The sequence below is a fragment of the Halyomorpha halys genome, unplaced genomic scaffold (assembly GCF_000696795.3).
Source record: "Halyomorpha halys isolate HHAL.00 unplaced genomic scaffold, Hhal_1.1 Scaffold499.1, whole genome shotgun sequence".
In the NCBI taxonomy this organism is placed as follows: Eukaryota; Metazoa; Arthropoda; class Insecta; order Hemiptera; family Pentatomidae; genus Halyomorpha; species Halyomorpha halys.
The window spans coordinates 486622-505441 of NW_027110524.1; the positions used below are offsets into that span (position 1 = coordinate 486622).

The 18820-nt window shown below is 29.3% G+C and overlaps 1 protein-coding gene across 1 annotated transcript; it reads left to right on the forward strand.

Moving 5' to 3' along the window:
- The first annotated feature begins 2269 nt into the window (after window positions 1-2269).
- On the forward strand, window positions 2270-16321 carry LOC106683608 (cytochrome P450 4C1-like). Its single transcript, NM_001363002.1, has 12 exons — window positions 2270-2468; window positions 8159-8265; window positions 11277-11370; window positions 12838-13020; window positions 13094-13163; window positions 13310-13436; window positions 14049-14121; window positions 14493-14599; window positions 15283-15351; window positions 15509-15677; window positions 15764-15940; window positions 16022-16321. Exons 1-12 carry the CDS (start codon window positions 2321-2323, stop codon window positions 16195-16197), a joined length of 1500 nt encoding a protein of 499 aa, NP_001349931.1. The 5' UTR covers window positions 2270-2320; the 3' UTR covers window positions 16198-16321.
- The last annotated feature ends 2499 nt before the right edge of the window (window positions 16322-18820 follow it).

Consider the following 18820-nt stretch of genomic DNA (forward strand, 5'->3'; position numbering starts at 1 on the left):
ATAAGGTAGCCTACTCATCTCTCTTTTCTCAGTCCGCCAGTGTTCCTCAAGGTAGTATCTTAGGTCCCATATTTTACACGGTTTATACAGCTGACATCCCAACCCACCCTAACACAGTCCTAACAACATACGCCTGATGACACATGTATACTGTCTGTAAACAATGACCTTACTAATTCATCTCAAACACAACAGGCACACATGACATCCGTTGAAGAATAGTGTCAAAACTGGAGAAACAAAATAAATCCTAACATATCCCACCAGATCACCTTTACTCTCCGTCGTAAACCTCTACCCTCCTGTCCTACAGTATCCTTTCTAAATAGTCCAGTAACGCCTGTTGAACAGATTCGATACTTGAGACTCCATCTCGACAAGGGACTTACTTGGAATCCACATACAAGACTGAAACGACAAGAAACTGCTCTTAGATTCCGATTGCTACAACACCTTCTTGAGAAACGCTCCAAACTTCCCATTCACTACAAAAAATTATTATACGCTACGATAATCAGACCAATTTAGACATATGGAATAGAGCTCTGGGGCTCTACCAAACCATCAAATTCCTCCCGCATTCAATACTTACAATCCAAAATCCTTGATACTCCTTATTACGTTACAAATAAACTCATCCACTAAGACCTTAACATCCCATTCGTTGCAGATTTGGCCCAAAACCAATATGTGTCTTTTCATTCCAAACTCCTTATCCATCCTAACCCATTAGTTCTTAATCTCTCATCCTTAACAATCCCTGACAATCCTCCAAGGCGTCTGAAAAGAACATGGCCCCGGGACCTTCTAATTTAAATTAATGCTTGAAGTACCACCAACGGGTGGTTCCTTCCCAAGATTTTCAAGTGTAAATGAGACAGTCCACAGATTTACTTATTGTATTTATTATTTATATAGTTGTAAATTACATTAAATAGATAAATTTAAAAAAAAAATGTAAATCTGTACCACTACAACCCATGAAGGGTCAGGGGTTCAGTACTTTGTAAAGAAGTACTGTTACTAGACCAACGGTTGTGCAAGGAGGTGATTTGGTCAAAATCATCTGCCAGATTTTTACCCAATTAAGGGTATCCAATTTAAGAGGCTGGATGGATCCCAGGATGTCTCCAGAACCTACAAGAGTTGACTCACAGCTACAGTGTAACAAAATTGTAAATATAACCTGATGCAAACCAGACTAAATTTTATAATTAATTCTTGCATGCCACCTCATTAGTATAGCCTAATAAATTGGTAAACAGTAATTCAGTTAGTTGTAAAGTAATTTATCGACATCAATAGTTAGATACCATTATAATAACAGAGTGACAATTGTATACTTTGTATGGAGTCCTACTCTTGCAACAATCCATGAGATAGGGTATTTCAAGAAAATAAAATTTATTTGTTCAGCCACATGTAATTGTACTAAATACCGAATCTCAGTTACTTTTAAGTTCAGAAGCTTACAAAGTGAATTTTAGACTAGCTACAATTCGTTTATTGTGAATGTATTACCTTGGTATTCTTAGTTGTGCTCACTTATTTGATGCATTATAAAAAACCAAACATTTTTGGTTTAAAAAAAAATGATAAATGACTTTGGGAGAGCTTCATTATATTATTTCAAGCTTCACCCCAACAAGATGTGGGATTTACTAAAAATATACCAGTGAAAAGTGTAAAACATAAGCTAAAACGTGAGTGTGACGCAATTTTTTAACACAGTTTTAACAATTTTGTTGCATAAAAACAATGATATATCATGTAATATAAGTTTCAGTCGTATGAATTGTATATTTTTGGTCGATATTGAATTATTTTTAATAGCTTCTCTGAATATTAATAAATTTACTCTTATCCTTTCAGTCCCTCTGCCCCTATTTTGGGGCAGGAAATGACACCTCCCTAAGCGGTGATTTTGAGTCTAAATTTTGAAAAAAATATTTTTCTTAGAGTAATAAATTATTGCCACGAGTTTCAATTAAAAATTCTAATTTTCAAAAACTGGTTCAAATGTGTAAAGAATAAACTCATTTCTATAAATGTTTATAATCATAGGAATATGTAAAACTTTATTGAATTTAAAATTTAAAGTTTGAGAATCATTGTATTTATATATTTTTTTCAAATTGTTTTTCTAAGCCTGTTACATAACAATGGGATGTGCGATTTTTATTTCTAAATGCTTTCATCATCTTTATCTTTGTTTTCATAAAATGTTAGGAGCATTGGAAACTACAAGCAAAACGGTAGTGGGGGGGACCAAAGATGTACAAATACACTCTTAATGATTTAGTGTCGTTTGTGGTTAAAGATGATTGTTTCATTAGGATTGTCCTGCACCCTCTGCGTTCTCTTCATCGGCTTCTTGTTCAAATACTGGAGGCGATCCACATTACCTGGGCCTCCATCACTTCCGTTCTTTGGAATAGCACTCACCTTGTGGAGGAAAACTGCTAAAGGTAATTAAATTTACCTAAATTTGAATTATATAAAGAAATAGTGATAGTGTGAAAGTATATAGATTTTATTATCTACACATACAACTTTTTTTTTTTTATATTAAAATTACCTAAGATGGAAAAAATTCCAAAATATTAGTTAAAAACATTTCAAGGTTCAAGAATATGACTAGTCGCAATTTTAAAGACAGTTACCATTTTGTGCAAAATGCTGATTTTTTTTTTTTATTTACTATTGATTGTGATAGTTTGCCTAACACTAAATAATTCTAATTATATGATTGAAAGATGTTTACCTATAATATTACGAAATGTGAAATACATAGAACATTAAATAAGAATCGAGACATTTTTCGAAACTGCTTTACTTAAACATTTACATTTAACATTCTTGCATTTCATTTATTCACTTTTGTGTATTAATAATCCAATTAAAGATCAACAATAAAATTTAAATCTTTAGTAAAAGGAAAGAAATGTACAATAATATAAAAATATTTATAAGTAACCAAAGTTTCGCCCTACTTCGCAGGGCTTTGAAAACTGAAAGATGTAAAAATTGACTTTGACTTTTACATCCTCCAGGAGTCAACCCTGATGAAGCATTGCAAAATGGGGCGAAACGTCGGATACCTTTCTTGACCATCAACTGGACCATCTTTCTGTAATTAGCAGCCAACTAATAATCTTCCAATAGAAGAATTAATGCATATTTTGTTTGAATTAAAATAAAAATTAAAGAGAATTGAAGAGTGAAGTTTAATTAACATTGTAGTTACAATTAAAATCGAATTGAAAGAATAAAATTTGATGCTAAATACAATTTTTATACCATGATTATGACCCTTGAAATCATCGTTTCTAAGTTTTAGGGAATCATTATTTTATGCATGATTCAGATTATTATACTTCCTCGTGTGGAACGTCACCGCTCATCTTAAATGAAAAATAACGTCTTTGGGTTTTAGAACACAAACCATATCAATATTATAAGCTTGAATAACCTTAATGTCTAAAGAGGAAATCAGAGTTACATCGAAAGGTCAATATCCGGGAGGCAGACCAGGAGTGGGAGGAATTTATTAAATCTAATTTTGAAGGTTGAGGATTTTAACCTCTGAGAAATATAAGGAAGTATTTTTTTGCATCGGTATTGAAGCAGCTAACCTTAATTACAATAATTGTAATAATCTCACTATCATAGATCTCATCGTCAGTTTTGTTTTATAACTGAGAGATTTGCAGCAATTCTTAATCAATAGATTTCTACAGAATTAATAAATAAATAAATTTGTACCGCTACAATCCATGAAGGGTCACGGGTTCAGTACTTTTTAAGGAAGTACTGTTTTCAGATCAACGGCTATAAAAACAGGTGATTTTTTCAAGATCACACTCAACCACCAGATTGTTCCCCAATTAAAGTTACTCACTTTATGAGAAAAAAAATGCCAGCATCACAAGTCGTTGCTTAACTTCGGTGATCGGATGAGGTATGGCCATTGGCCTACAAAATTAATATTAAAAAAGGGGGGGGTTCCAGATGTCCCAATAGGATTTCTTACTAATAATATATTTATTTTGTAAAAACCAAAAAAGAGTTATGTCAAAAATTTAGCTTGCAATTTTTTTTTCTTTGGAAAATTATTATAAGAAAAAGTTCTGTATATTCAATTTTTGAAATAATTTTTTTTTTGGTTTTTACAAAATAAGTATCGTAGTAATAAAAATCCAATTGGACAATCTGGAGCACGTTGGAGTATAGGAAGAATCTTAAAAGATTGGAGCTATCTTATTATTGCACCAATACTCTGAATAACATATCAGAATTAAGAGAAAAACGAATAAAGATAATTACTTGATAATTACGAAAAAAAACATTATTCGCACTATTAGTCAACCAAAGGACTGGGTGATGATGTCACCTAATTGCCAAATTATCGATCACTAACTAGTAATTATTTATAATTTCATCAATACTAAAACGTGAATTAGGTTCAGACTTATTAAACGCCATTTCTCTGACACTCTAATTAATAGTTTTTAAAATTAATAATTAATTAATTTTGTGCAGATTTTTATCATGATGTGCTGACGCAATTTATTTTACTTATATTTTTCTTTCAATATAAAATGTCCTGGCTAATATGGCTCCGATTTTAATTTTTTTTTTATGTACGAAAATCGATCATATTTAAATTTTAGTTGAAAGTTACGGGTATGGTGATAAAACTGACAGTAAAAGATTTCTTATTCTTTTATGTGTGCTAACGTTTCGCCTAAGAATGTAATAAAATTTTTTTTTAAATAAAAAATATTATTTCTGACTCCACCTTCATCCATCATCTTTTTATTTTTTTAAATTCCCTCATTTTGTGTTTCTCCATAATCAATTTTATCAAATTATTTAAATCACTTTTGCTTTACCATTTTTTCTACATTAACTTTCTTTTTTTTAATTTTTCTCGGTTTAATTTAATTTAGTGTATTACATAATTAAAGTGGCTTTCGTATTTAAAATACTAACATTATTTAGAACATATTTTTTTAACTCACCATCACCTCCAGTAGAGACGTATAGTTCTGTTTGTAATATTTTTTCATAATTTAAAAATATTGTTTTGAGGATATTAATAATAGTAAAAAATACTTAGCTATCAACATGAAAGGTATGACTTGAATATAAGAACATCTGTGACAGTCACAATTTTTAAGCACTTCCTTGTCCAGTATATTAAAAGGAGTTTATATTATGACTTGACAGCTAACATATTTGACAATATTTTTTTTAAAAAATCGTGTCAAAAGGATACAAAAGTGTAAACTAATAAAATATTAGTTTTATCAATTTTCTTATAAGTCTTAGTTGATATTTGTGAAATACAATGTGGAAATAATTGTTCATTAATTTATATATTTCTTTTCTATTGATATTATAAATTATTTATATATGAGAAGATGGTCGAGGGTGCGTTCAGAGAATAAACAAAAATAAATTAAAAAACTTATTTATGTTATTCTCACCTCCAACCATCTCCTAATACGTAATATCAACGGTCAAGTATCTTTTCATCATTGAAAATTTCACACTTCACTATTACGAAAAAATTCTGAGTCTTTGTGTATGTGTTGTATTTAAATATCGCTACCCTTGATTACAACTGACGCTACTCAAAAATTTCCCACTTTTAAGATGCTTATAATTACGCAAAAGTTGGAAACTATTTTATATTGCGCCGGTGTTTTTCCAATCATCTGATCAGTCTTTATTAATTTATATGAATATTGAATACAATTTTTAATGGTCATCTCCAAAAAGTTAAAATTAATATAATTTAGAAATAAAAATAGCTATTTTCGATGACTTCATATGTGACATAAATAAAAATAACAATCAGTTGAAAATAAAATATAATCCTAGGAATTTTCAAACGATTATATTTATCTCATCTCTACAGATAACAATTATGCAATGAGTTGCTTTTGTTTTGTATGTGTAATTTTTTTTCGTGTCATTTCCGACAACAAATAATTTGGTTTCGTCAGATTTCATATGCAAGATTTCTTATCTTGGACTAAAAAAAAATTATGTGTATTTATATCCAAACAACTGAGGAATGATGAGATAACAAAGTTACTATTTTTATTAATCTGTTGTTTTTAAATAAACTTAATCATGTGATAGAAAAAAAAAAAACTAAAGGGAAATAAAACTATATACAAAAATATGGTGTAGTGTACACACATCACATAATTTTTTTATATATAATATTTTTCAGTGCAAAATTTTTAACATTTATCTTTTACATACGTATTTAATATTAATAGGTACAGCTGAAATACAAAACTATAACTTTATCACATTCTGCTCTTAGCCATTTTGTTATTTATACTCAGTTTATATTCGTCAAAAACTGGAATTAAAACTTTTTCAAATCCAATAAAAAGTAAAAATGGAGCATAAACATCACACTATATGGCAACTCAATGGCTGCTCTATTATACATTCTGCCGTTAAGCTAGCACTCGGTCAGCTGATATAATCTTACAGCCCGAAACTCTCTCTCCTTCCTTCCACCAATTTACGAAAAATCCTCGTAAACTTATCCAGCACAACAGAATGACATACAAAAAAATAACGATAAAGAAAAAGTATTTACTTTAGACACAAGAGAGAAACTAAAAAACACGTATGCCTCCGTTACTCATACAATAAAAACATTATTAAAGGAATAACACAGCAAGTGTACGTACAAAAAGAAATCTATGATTAACAAAAATTGATCCTTCTGGCACGCACTGAGCATTTATATTACATTATTCTAGGGGGATTCTATCTTTACCATGGAGGACCTTGTATCACAAATGACCGGGTGCTTCTTGTTATTCACCATCTCTTCCTTCAAGTTCCTCCATCTCCGTCGGATTCTTCTTCACTGATCTCTCCTCCGAAGATGTCTCATCACCAATTCCTCATTTAGGTGCTTCCTGCTGTTCGTCTTCTCCTGGATTCCATTCCCGTAGAAAAGTAGTAAAGCCAATATACCAATGTAATTTCATTCTACTATCTGAAAATTTGTAAACGCTCGCCAGATAAAAATCTCACTATATGAACCTTGTAATTATTCTTAGGGGACATATGTCCCAGAATAAAGTTATTTTTTCATTTCATTTCATTTCATTCATTTCATTCATTTCATTTCATTTCATTCATTTCATTTCATTTCATTTCATTTCATTTCAAAACGTCGCCCCTCACTAGACGGGTCCATGGTCGTCCTCAAATGTGATGACTGTCTGGGACTGATTGCGCATGAAAGCAAGTCTGTTACCACGTTCTCTTTCCTTGGCCTATAGGCTACATCTATATTATCCTGGATCAGAAGATCCCTCCCCTCTAATTACCTAGTTCGATTTCCACTTCCCTTCTACCCCGCAGGAACCCCACCCTGCCCCCCTTCCACCGTCAATCTTCTCCAGAACGTCTCAGCATGCAATAGTACTGGAACTCGGAACACCAATGTGCGACAGCTCCTCCGAAAATATACACCTCAGATCTCCTTTGTTCTGCTAGCTTCCTCGGACTTCTTCATATGCACCTCCTGCTCTGCAGCCTGCTACGTCACCCAACTTCATTTCAAACAACATGTAAATACTCCGAAAAGAAAAAAAAAAAAAAAATAGAAAAAAAGGAACTTGTCTTGGGATTCTTCTGCACTGTAATATTACCCGGGTTTCCACACCACTTACAGGTTGACAGGCCTGAAACTCATCAAAAAGTAAAAAGGGTACAGAATCAACACACTCGATGGCAGTCGCTATTCCTTCTTCAGTGAGTCGGTTGACCCTCACACTTTGGGAATAACTTGACAGTTTTGACAACAGTGGCATGCACCGGTAAAAAAAAAAAAAAAATCTGGTACTCGGGTAGTTGATATGACACTCGGCTAGCTGACATACTTTATATAAAGTATATAATTTAAATATACCTATATATTTGAATGCATATCCCACTCAAAAAAAAATAGAAGAAAAATATGTTGTTTTTAATGTAGTAAATTTTGTTAGCAATGATTTAATTATTCAATATTCGATATACAAAATATTTAATAAATTTCAAATGCTTGACTTAATTCTAAAAAAAGGTCTTTGTTTCATGTACTCTTTTATCATTCATCTCTCCTGACCAGATATCTTACCCCAATTTAAAGAATGGATAGACTTATTTGGTGGAATTCACAAAGTGGAAGTTCTTGGCATGATATATGTAATCTTATCAGAACCGGAAGTTGTGGAGGTAAGAATCAATGAAATATTATTTTAAATTAAATATTAACATTTATTATTTGTCCCCTCGTTCTCAAATAGTGTACTGGGTATATCAGCGCTTAATGCTATAATTCTTGAAATCAGTTTCACAGCTCAACAGTAAAAAAAAATCATAATCTTCAATCGTATTTTTGCTTTTGAAGACCACAATTGAGTTTCAATTTAATATTTATAGGCTCGATCGAGAGTTCAATAAAAAAAAATTGTTTTTCCTCAATAGTGATTTTTTTCTGATGTCAATAAAAAACATCAACAACTATCGTCAGTTCGAAGAAAATATCAGATATCATAACCATTATTTCATCAGAGATAATAAGAACAGCAAATGAATATTTAAAATTTTAAATATCATTTAAAGCCTGTACAATGCCCTTTGAGCGATCTGATGATATTTGATAAAATTGGAAACAGTAAAAAAATATGGAAATCATTTTAATTACTTGTGTGAACAGGTACATGGTTGAATTGGATGAACCTTCTTCACGTTAAAACTACTGGGAAAAATGTTTGGGTCGAGGTTTTTCGTATTAAAATGTAATTATGACGTTATAATTTGTTTTTGTTTATTATTTTCTCTTTCATTCCTTAATTATATTAAAATATTTTTTAATAATTGCTATTTATTATTTATAATTGGTTAAAGCATTGTTCAGAGAGTTTAGGGAGAATTTTACATGGGGACTACTCCGCCATTATTAACTGTTAAAAAACCAGGTGTAGCATCCCACAAGTTTCACTTACTTACCCTACATATATCCACAAGGTTTGTGTAGATTGGTGGGCCCGTGTTTATGTTCTTCCCTATTTTTGTGGTTTTCGAAAAAATATATAAATCTAAAGCCCAGAGAAAGTAATAATTATTATTAACAAAAAATTTTTATTACTCTCATATTTTAGGGTTTTTCGAATTGGGAATAACGAATATAAATTTTATTCCTGACAAGAATACAACAGTTTAAAAAAAAGATAACGAGTATATTCCAATGAGGATAATTAAATATTAAAGATAATTTAATTCTACATTTGCATGCCGAGTTTAATCAAAATCGTTTGAGTCGTTGTAGAGAAAATTAAAAAAAAGTGAAAAATGGAGTCTATAAAAGGGCTATTCATGATATTGTGTTAAATGTAAAATGTTTTACCATGTTAAATGTTATAAGTATAGGATTGTGAGCAGCCCTATTTAAAGTCATGTTAAATGGTAAATACATATTTTTTTTATTTATTTTTTTTTTTTTTTTTCCGAACCCTCTAAAACAGAAATAAAATGTGAGTTAGTAGTGCATTACTGTGTATAAAGAAAAAGTAATTCGTGTTGTGTCTTACCTTTTACTACCTTTGGTATTTAAAGGTTACCTGTTATATTTAATTTTACTTATGAGCTATACGTTCAGCAACTATTTGAGTCCGGAGGTGAGGGGCCTCCTCGTGTAGGTAAATACATAAGAGCTCCAAGCTGATTTTCTGAGCAACTTGTTTAGTAACCTTTCCTTCCAAAACTTCATGTTATTGTTTACTTTAGGTTTTGATTACAGAAATTTATTACAACATGGCTATAATAAATGAACTAATGTATGAATAATGAATGATAAATGAAACTAATGAATAATAAATGAAACTAATGTCTTGTCTTTTTTAAAAAGTTCAAAACAAAAGACAAAACAAAAAAAATAATAAAAAACTACGAGTAAGTATCCTAACACAACAACAAATATAACGGTGACAAGCTCAGCTGGTCTCTTTCGTGACGTCATTCTCCATTTTTTTTTATTATTTTTTTTTTTTTCGGCCAAGACTCCCATTGGAGTCCTATACTGCCATTCTCCATTTAAGAGGTCTAGTAATTGACTCTCAGCCATGTTATATCGTTTTAACATTGTAAAAGAAGGAAATATTTCTCCATTTAATATAAGTTTTTTCATTTTACATATTAAACTAAAGATCATGAATACCCCTAAATTGGGACTTTTGGTAGTTTAGTGTATCGGAAAGGTTCCTTTCACATCTCAGACTATATACCCCCCTTAAATATATAATTTGAGTTTTGTACGAATTTTCGTTTTTGAGCTAATCTATTCGTTTACACACAGATCATTTTACAAGACTTGGTTATTTGGACTCAGGGGACCTCCAAAGGTATATTTCCGTTTAAAACTCAAATTCTAAATTTTGCGCGATTGCAGTACTTTTAGTAAAAAAAAACAAAAAAACTAACTAACAAAATGATAAAATAACCATGCAAGGCTCAACAGGCCAATCTTTTAATAAAAATAATTACCATCATGAGTTATTTTTGAATATCAACCAGTCCAACTTCAACTTCTTAAGTTACTGACAGAAGAAAATAAAAAGTTTAGAGAAAAAAATTTTCTGTGACTAAGATTTTGGAATTAAAAATATTATCCATTATATCAATAAATAATTTAATAAATTTTATGAAACAGAAAGTCTACTTAAATAAGGGCTTACTAGAACTATCTGCTTGATTATTCTCTATTGCTTCAGAATCAACAAGAAAAATATGTGGTAAGAAAATTAATTATATTAATCATTATTTAAATAAGGCGTCGTTGATTTCCGTCTTTTTTTTTTTCTTTTTTTCTGGGAATCGATGAGAGTTATGGATATCAGAGATATGAAATTAATGCGAAATGTGTTACCGTCTTATTTATTGTAATATGATATACTTTCTTTTCAGTAATACATTTAATTCCTATCAACTTTCATCATTCAAGCTTCTCTGACACCTTTATTATTGTTCTATTCTTTCTTTATTTTATGGACCCTTTGTTGTTATAATAACAGGATTTAGAATGGTTGCAGATTATATTTATTTAAAAAATATCATTAATCCTACTCTCACAATGTCATTCATTTTGTACTTAATTAATTACAATACATTGAGTCCATAAAACTCAACATTTTTAATTACTAGTGATAGTTTAACAGCTTTACTTATTCTGTAATCCTATTTTTCAGCCTGTACTGAGCAGCTCAACACATATTACTAAAGGTTATTTTGAATATTCATTCTTCAGACCTTGGCTTAATGAAGGACTTTTATTATCTGGAGGTAAGTCTAAAGGTTTATTCATAATTTTATAAATTATACACTCTAATAACTAATAAGTAGTTTATTAATAACACCCACTTTACAGAACTACTTGTAGCTTCAACAGCCTTCAGCTGCAAGAATATTTAACTTATCATGTAAATATAAATAAACTGAAACTCATTAGCCAATTAAGAATTTCAGATACTGAAAAGTTGAAACTTGTTCACAAGAATACAACTTTGATTATAAAAAGAGGGGAAAAATGTAGATGGTATCAAGAATATATCACTCAAAACTTAAAACACTTGTTATTGCACTGTCCCACATTGAGTATTGACAGGGAAAATTACCTGGGAGACTATAATGTTCAAAATAGTAAACAATCATCCTTAGAAAATCATCTAAATATTGACAGTGTGGATAAAAAAAATAAGATCTATTTCTTTTTGTTAAAAATATTTAAAGTAACTATGAATCCCCTTAATTTGTGTGACAAACTGATTACTATTTAATAAATACCAAAACCTGGGTCATGACCGAGGCTTGAAATGTTAATTCATTATATTTTAAAATTATATTAAGATGTACACTTTTGTATGTTGTATTAGGAATAACTATTTAACTATCTATATAGTATTAGGGATAAATATTTAATTATTTATTAGGAATAAAAATTTAATTTGCTATGTCATTAAACTACTAAATCATACTAAGATGTACACTTTTCTATATTGTTTTGGGAATAACTTTAGGAAGAACTATTTAATTATTATTTAGTATTAGGAATAACTATTTAATTATTTATTAGGAATAAAAATTTAATTCGATATGCTATTAAATTATTAAATCATATTAAGATATACATTTTTTTATGTTGTTTTAGATTTTAGTAATAAATCTTTAATTATTTATCAGGGGAAAAAAATTTAATTTGTTGTATTAATAAATTATATTAAGATGTTACAGTAAGCAATAGGAATTTAACTATTCATACGTATTTATATTTATGCTTTCATTGTCATTCAATACTAAGAACAACTACCAACACAGAATAGACCTAACTCCATGGCTAAAAAATGTATATTATTATTATATATAAAATGTATATAAACTATCTATCTATCTAGTTTATTAATAACATATTTTATTAATAACATGTTATTATTATATATTAACATATTTATTAATGTTGTTTTAGGATAAAAAATTATATATAAACTAAATGGAAGAAGTTAGCATGTTCACACACCCAAGCCACCCCTTACTAATGTTTCTTATGTAATTGATATTTTATCTCTAAGGAACTCTTCTTGACCATTCTATTTTATATCACATCTTAATTTTGGAACTTATGGACTTATGAATGTAGCCCTAAACTGAGTTGTGGGAGAACGTGTGATTCCCAGTTTGTTGGGAAATATGATCCTAAACTTACCTAAATTTCTGGTTCAGCTCTAAATTTTAATTATCTAATTATATGTACAGGTGAAAAATGGCGTGTGCGCAGGAAACTCTTAACTCCAAGTTTTCACTTCAAGATACTTGAAACATCTCTGGAAAGTATGTGCCGAAATGCTGAGGCTTTTGTTTCGTCATTACTTGCCACTGGTGGAAAACCGACTGAAATTCAGGAAATTATTCGCTCATCAACTCTTAAAATAATATGTGGTGAGATTTATTTTACAAACTTTTTTTTTTAGTATAGATAGCCTTTTGGTATATAAAATGCCTTCAATTTCAGAAACAGCTATGGGTGTTAAACTGAATGCTGAAGATAAGCAACAGAACGAATTCATATCAGCAACCAAAACGTAAATCTTTATCTTTGTTTATATACAGAATACTTAGTACAACAATGTTTGCATCATGTTTGAATGCAAATATTTTAAATTCATTTATGCTAGTAGTTGGAGTTAGATATATCTGGTTACAAAACATTCTATATTTTCTGTTTTAGTGTGATAGATGGTATTGTGCAAAGATACCTCCATTTTTGGCTCTTTCCAAACTTTACTTATCGTCTTTCTAAGCCTGGAAAAATGTTTTTCAAAGGAATTGATGTTCTTCATACTTTTGCTGAGCAGGTATTGACTTTTATCTCAAAATTTTAAAAATTTGTTAACTTACATTATTAAATTAATTACAACTTTTTATTCATTTGACCTGATAGATTTTAATTCTGAGCTTGAGATTCTACTCTAAACCTTTCTTTTAAGCCGATGAAAATGTGATTTTGTGAAAGGAGAAGAAATTAGACACTATTTTTGTCTTTCCATTAATTTATTGTTTATTAGCTGATTGCTTTTAAATGTTAATGATCTCACAAAACTTTTCTTTTCTAAAATGTTCTGTTAACATGACATTGTAATATATTATTTATATTCTGTTTATTGATATCTTATCAATATGATTGATTTTTATTGTATAAAAAAGTTGTGGCATAAAAAAGTATAAAATGAAAGTTTAACATAGATAGCTTGTGTTTTATGCATACATATTTACTGTTTTAAACTATCATACCTCATATTCATTTATAAAATTAAATGAAATGAGCAATTCAGTTTTTATATGATAAATGTATGATTTTAAAAGTATTTATAAATCAATTAAGTACGAATTTAACCAATAACCGGTATACTTTAAATATTATCAATTTAAGTACTTATTTATAATAAAAATGTTTTCTTTGTTTTCAGGTCATCAGAAAGAGAAAAGAATTGTTTATATCTGAAAAATTAGCATCTGGAAATAATAACACTTCAAGAAAGAGTAAGTATATTTTTCTCTTAATTATTTATGTTTTGAAAAATATAACTTCCCATCGGTTTATAGCAATTTGAACGTTAACATTAAAGTCTGAAATGTTTATGAAACGTTCTTAAATATGGATAATCACAAATTGGATATATATTTATTCATAACAAAAATGTGTTACTTGCAACCAAGACTTCCTGGTATGCTTGAATTAGCAAACATTGCATTTCTATAAAATGTGTGTAATGCAATCATCTTTAAATAAAATTATATTTTTGCTCTATAAGCTCTATAAGCATATAGCATAATAGAAATACATATAGACATATTTCAAATATATCGTATAATTTATACATATGAATAAAACTTTAATCTTTTTTATTTAGTTCAAAGAAAAGCTTTCCTGGACACCTTACTTGAGTTGGATGATTCCAACCCAGGTTTATTCACAGAAGTTGATATCAGAGAAGAAGTGGATACGTTCATGTTTGAGGTATTTGAATGATGATTCTATTGATGTTCTAAAACTTAGTCTAATGTTTGACAAAAAATAATCCAAGAATAATAAAAAAACTATATTGTATCTCAAACAGTTTAACAGTTTTGTCTCAAATCTAAGATATTTAGTTCAAATTTGATTCCATCTTCAGCATGCTTTGTATAAAGATGAAACTTCAAAGCCTCAAAATTTATTTAGCATGTTTCAGTTGAACTCATATATGCAATGAGGAATCAACCGACTTTTTTGTGAAATTGAGTTTTATAAGCTACATACACCCAACATAAACCCAAGGACCTGTACTCCTTTATATCACTATTACCAAGAGGTAGAATCTTGGATTTCCATGTTGAAATGAAAAAATTATTGACATATCTTAGAAAATACAACAAAAGAAAATATTGGTTGTGTTCCTTGTTGCATATTTGTATTCACTTTATTCAACAGCAAATTTAAAATATAATATTTTTTAACCAGGATTACTGTCTGTTTCTTGCCCATGTCCCCAACTCTTTTCACTCAAATGGTCACCAACAGTTGAAAATAAATAAACTTTTGTACTTAAACAAAATTTTAAGCCACAAAAGAATTTCAGTTATTCACAAGCTATAAACTTAATTGAAAAATTCAATTTAAATTTAAAACTTTTTGAATAATATTGTATAATGGTGTTCCAGGGCCATGATACGGTTTCAGCTGCTTTAATGTTTGCACTTTTTCTACTTGCTAATCATCCAAATGTCCAGGTAAGTGATAGAATATTTAATCATTTAGCAAGTGATACTATATTAAAACACTTCAATTCTTATTACATAATAACATTATTAACTGCATGTTTGTGATATTATCTGTATATTTTATGCATATGTTATTTTCTTTTAAAGTCCATTGTTCATATTTTAGGACAAAGCATATATTGAACAAATTGAAATATTTGGGGATGATAAAAAAGTGCCAACGGCCCATGACCTCCAAAAAATGATTTATTTAGAGATGATTATCAAAGAAACATTGAGATTATATCCCAGTGTACCTTTTCACTCAAGAGTATTGACTGATGACCTAAAAATTGGTATAATATGCAAAAATAATTTAACTTTTTAATTGAAATTAACTTTTAGCTTCTAATAACTTTAGTATTTATATTTTTTTCTGTAGATGAAAACACAGTTATTCCAGCAGGGCAGTCAGTGGTTATTTTGACTTATTATATTCATCGATCCAAAAGACACTGGATCAATCCAGAGGAATTTATTCCTGAAAGATTCACTCCCGGGGTCGAGAGGCATCCGTTTTCATACATACCATTTTCAGCTGGTCCAAGAAACTGCATAGGTACTTTGCATATTTAATCTTTATATTGTATTTATCGTATGTATATATTGTATCGTACTGTGATTTGAATTATTTTTATAGGTCAGAAATTTGCAATGATGGAATTAAAGACGGTTTTATCCTCAGTAGTGAGGTATTGTTGGCTAGAGCCTGTCACTACCTCAATTATCCCTGATGGCACTGTAATTATGAAATCTGCTGAACCAGTTATAGTTAAGGTCTTCCCAAGAAATAAAACTCAAACTACTTGTTCTTAAGAAGAATAGTTAAGTTTTGAGTGTTAAAAGTATATTGTTGGTAGGTGCTCCCAAAATAAGAGTGAATGGTAGATAGTGTAACAGCCTTGATGTTCATAGGAGATATCATTAAAGTACTTCAGGTTCTTTTTGTTGAAAAATAAGTATTATTTATATAGTTTTAAAATGTATCTATATTACTTGAAAAAGTTTCAATGTAATTATTATTTTTTTAATATAATGGTAAAAAAATAATGATTTCTTTAATTTGTTCTATATACTTGTAGTTTATAGTTTTAATTTATTTATTCTATTAATTATTATTAAGACAGAATAAAGTGTTTTCTTTTGTTGTCTCTTTGGAAAATTAATTTACATTCTTATTACTATTTCTTTATTCAATTATTTTTACTTTTTTTTTCTTATCATTTTATGGGAAAACATTTTAAAAATGTAACTTGATATAATCACACTTATTTGATAAACTTTTGTTATTTTTTTAACAGTCTGCCCAAGACTTATACTGAAGTCCTATACTACCCAAATGTGTGTATTTAATTATTTAAATTTAAGGCTGATACTATTTTTGGTAGACATTTTTAACTTTCTACAATTTGAAATTTCAATTTACAAACTCTACTATCAGGCCAACTACAGGTATTAAAGTATGAAATCACATTATACTAGTTTTCAAATCAGCAATTCATCTGAATTACTTCCTAAAATTTGGAAGGGAAGCTGGATTTTGAAAATAGGATCTTGATAGTAGATTTTCAGTAATATTAATAAACCAACAAAAATATTAGCAGAATAACATTGAAATGAAACCATCCTCATAAAATTGAAGTTCTACAATACTATTCAAATTGAATACTGCCCACAATATTGCGAATGTGTGTATATAAGGCTGATATTAATTTGAAATTTTGATTTGTCAACCCGACAACCCTTCTTCAACCCTAGCTTTGTATGGCTTATGCAAATTCATTGTCTACCACAAAAGCCAGTGGGGTTGTAAAAATCTTCTTCTAGGAAGATGTGTTGTGAAACCTTGACAAACAAAATCCATCACTTGTATCCAATCGAATAAGTTCTTAAGAAATAATTATCCATCTCCTGTCTCGGAAGCAACAAGCAACAATATTTGTACCTATCTAATTGTGATCGATTTATATACCTAAATAAATTTAAAAATTTGTATATTTAATATTCACTTGTTTATATTCTCTTTCTGTGTTCTTCATATTAGCTCATACCTTAGTTTATAAATATATATGATTACCTTCCCTTTCAGCAATGTGGTTTTTCATATAAATTATACAATATATTGAAATTTGGTTATATGACAGAAGGATTTGTTAATTTCATTGCTGATTATTGAATAAATTTAATATTGGAAAATTGAGAAATTACTTAAATAATATGAAGGATAAAAAAAAAAAGAAGAAAATATAATTAAACATTATTCCTATTACTAAGGAATACACATAGAAGAGACTTCAAATAAATTAAAACCCAATAAAATACGAGACATAAATAATTTAAAAAAAAAATGTGGAATCAAACCTCAAAAAAAAAAAAAAAAAAATTGAGGCCATTTAAATAATAAAAACATTAAATGAGCAGTTAATTTGAAAATTGAACCAAAACTTAAACAGTCATTATTCAGATATAAACAGCAAACTTAAAATATAACAAAACTACTATTGCGGTAGGGAGGGGGGGACCGTAATGTAACACGCACCGAAAAGAGGTAAAACGATAATCCTTAAAACTACCTAAATTATAAATACAGTATTTATTAATGTGGGAGTGGATAACTCATTGGAAAGGCACTATATTACTAATTCCAATGACCCGGTTCGAATCCCGCTGTGGCAGATCTTTATTTTCTGTTTCACTGTACTAGTGAGTCCACCCAGCCTCATGAAATGGGTAGTATTCATTGAGTAAAAATTTGATGGTCGAGCGTGATCGTGACCAAATCCCCTCCTTGCACAACCGTTGGTCTAGTAACAGTACTTCCTTACAAAATACTGAGGCCCTGACCCTCCATAGATTGTTGCGGTACAGATTTTTATTTTTAATATATTAAAATTAAATTACAACTATTGTATGTATTGGAATTGAATTAAGACTAACTTTACCACTAATTATATTACACAAACAATTAAAAAAATTACTATGCGGATAGAAAGGAAAATAAAACTAGAATTACTACTAACTATAAATCCTTTTGGTATGAAATCGTTCAAAACATTCTGAGCATAAGGCAACATTAGGCTTGCTGAATTTTATCACAGATTTTTGTTGTCTTATTTTTACTGTCGCAATATGTTCATAATCTGCTGTACCTTTTTGCGAAATGTTCCTCGATAGTCCTCAGGATAACTGAATGTGGAACAGAGTGGAGGTTAGGGTGACTATAGTTTCTCCTCGATAATTTTCAATTGAGAATTAGAAATCTTCAATAAAGAAAAATAATTTAAACACACATTGGATAATATATTTGAGAGATTTTAAATAACAATGAACAAAAAAATTAATGAAATAAAAAAAAAATCAAGTTTACGTAAGTAATTTTCATAAACCAGTGTCAATTTCTATGATGATATTGAAATACTATCTTGCCAATAAATCTCTC

Coding starts and splice junctions, on each gene's coding strand:
- LOC106683608 (NM_001363002.1), top strand. CDS start 2,321: ATGATTGTTTCATTAGGATTGTCCTGCACCCTCTGCGTTCTCTTCATC. Junction 2,469..8,158: donor GTGGAGGAAAACTGCTAAAG/GTAATTAAATTT, acceptor TCTCCTGACCAG/ATATCTTACCCCAATTTAAA. Junction 15,678..15,763: donor GACTGATGACCTAAAAATTG/GTATAATATGCA, acceptor TTTTTTCTGTAG/ATGAAAACACAGTTATTCCA.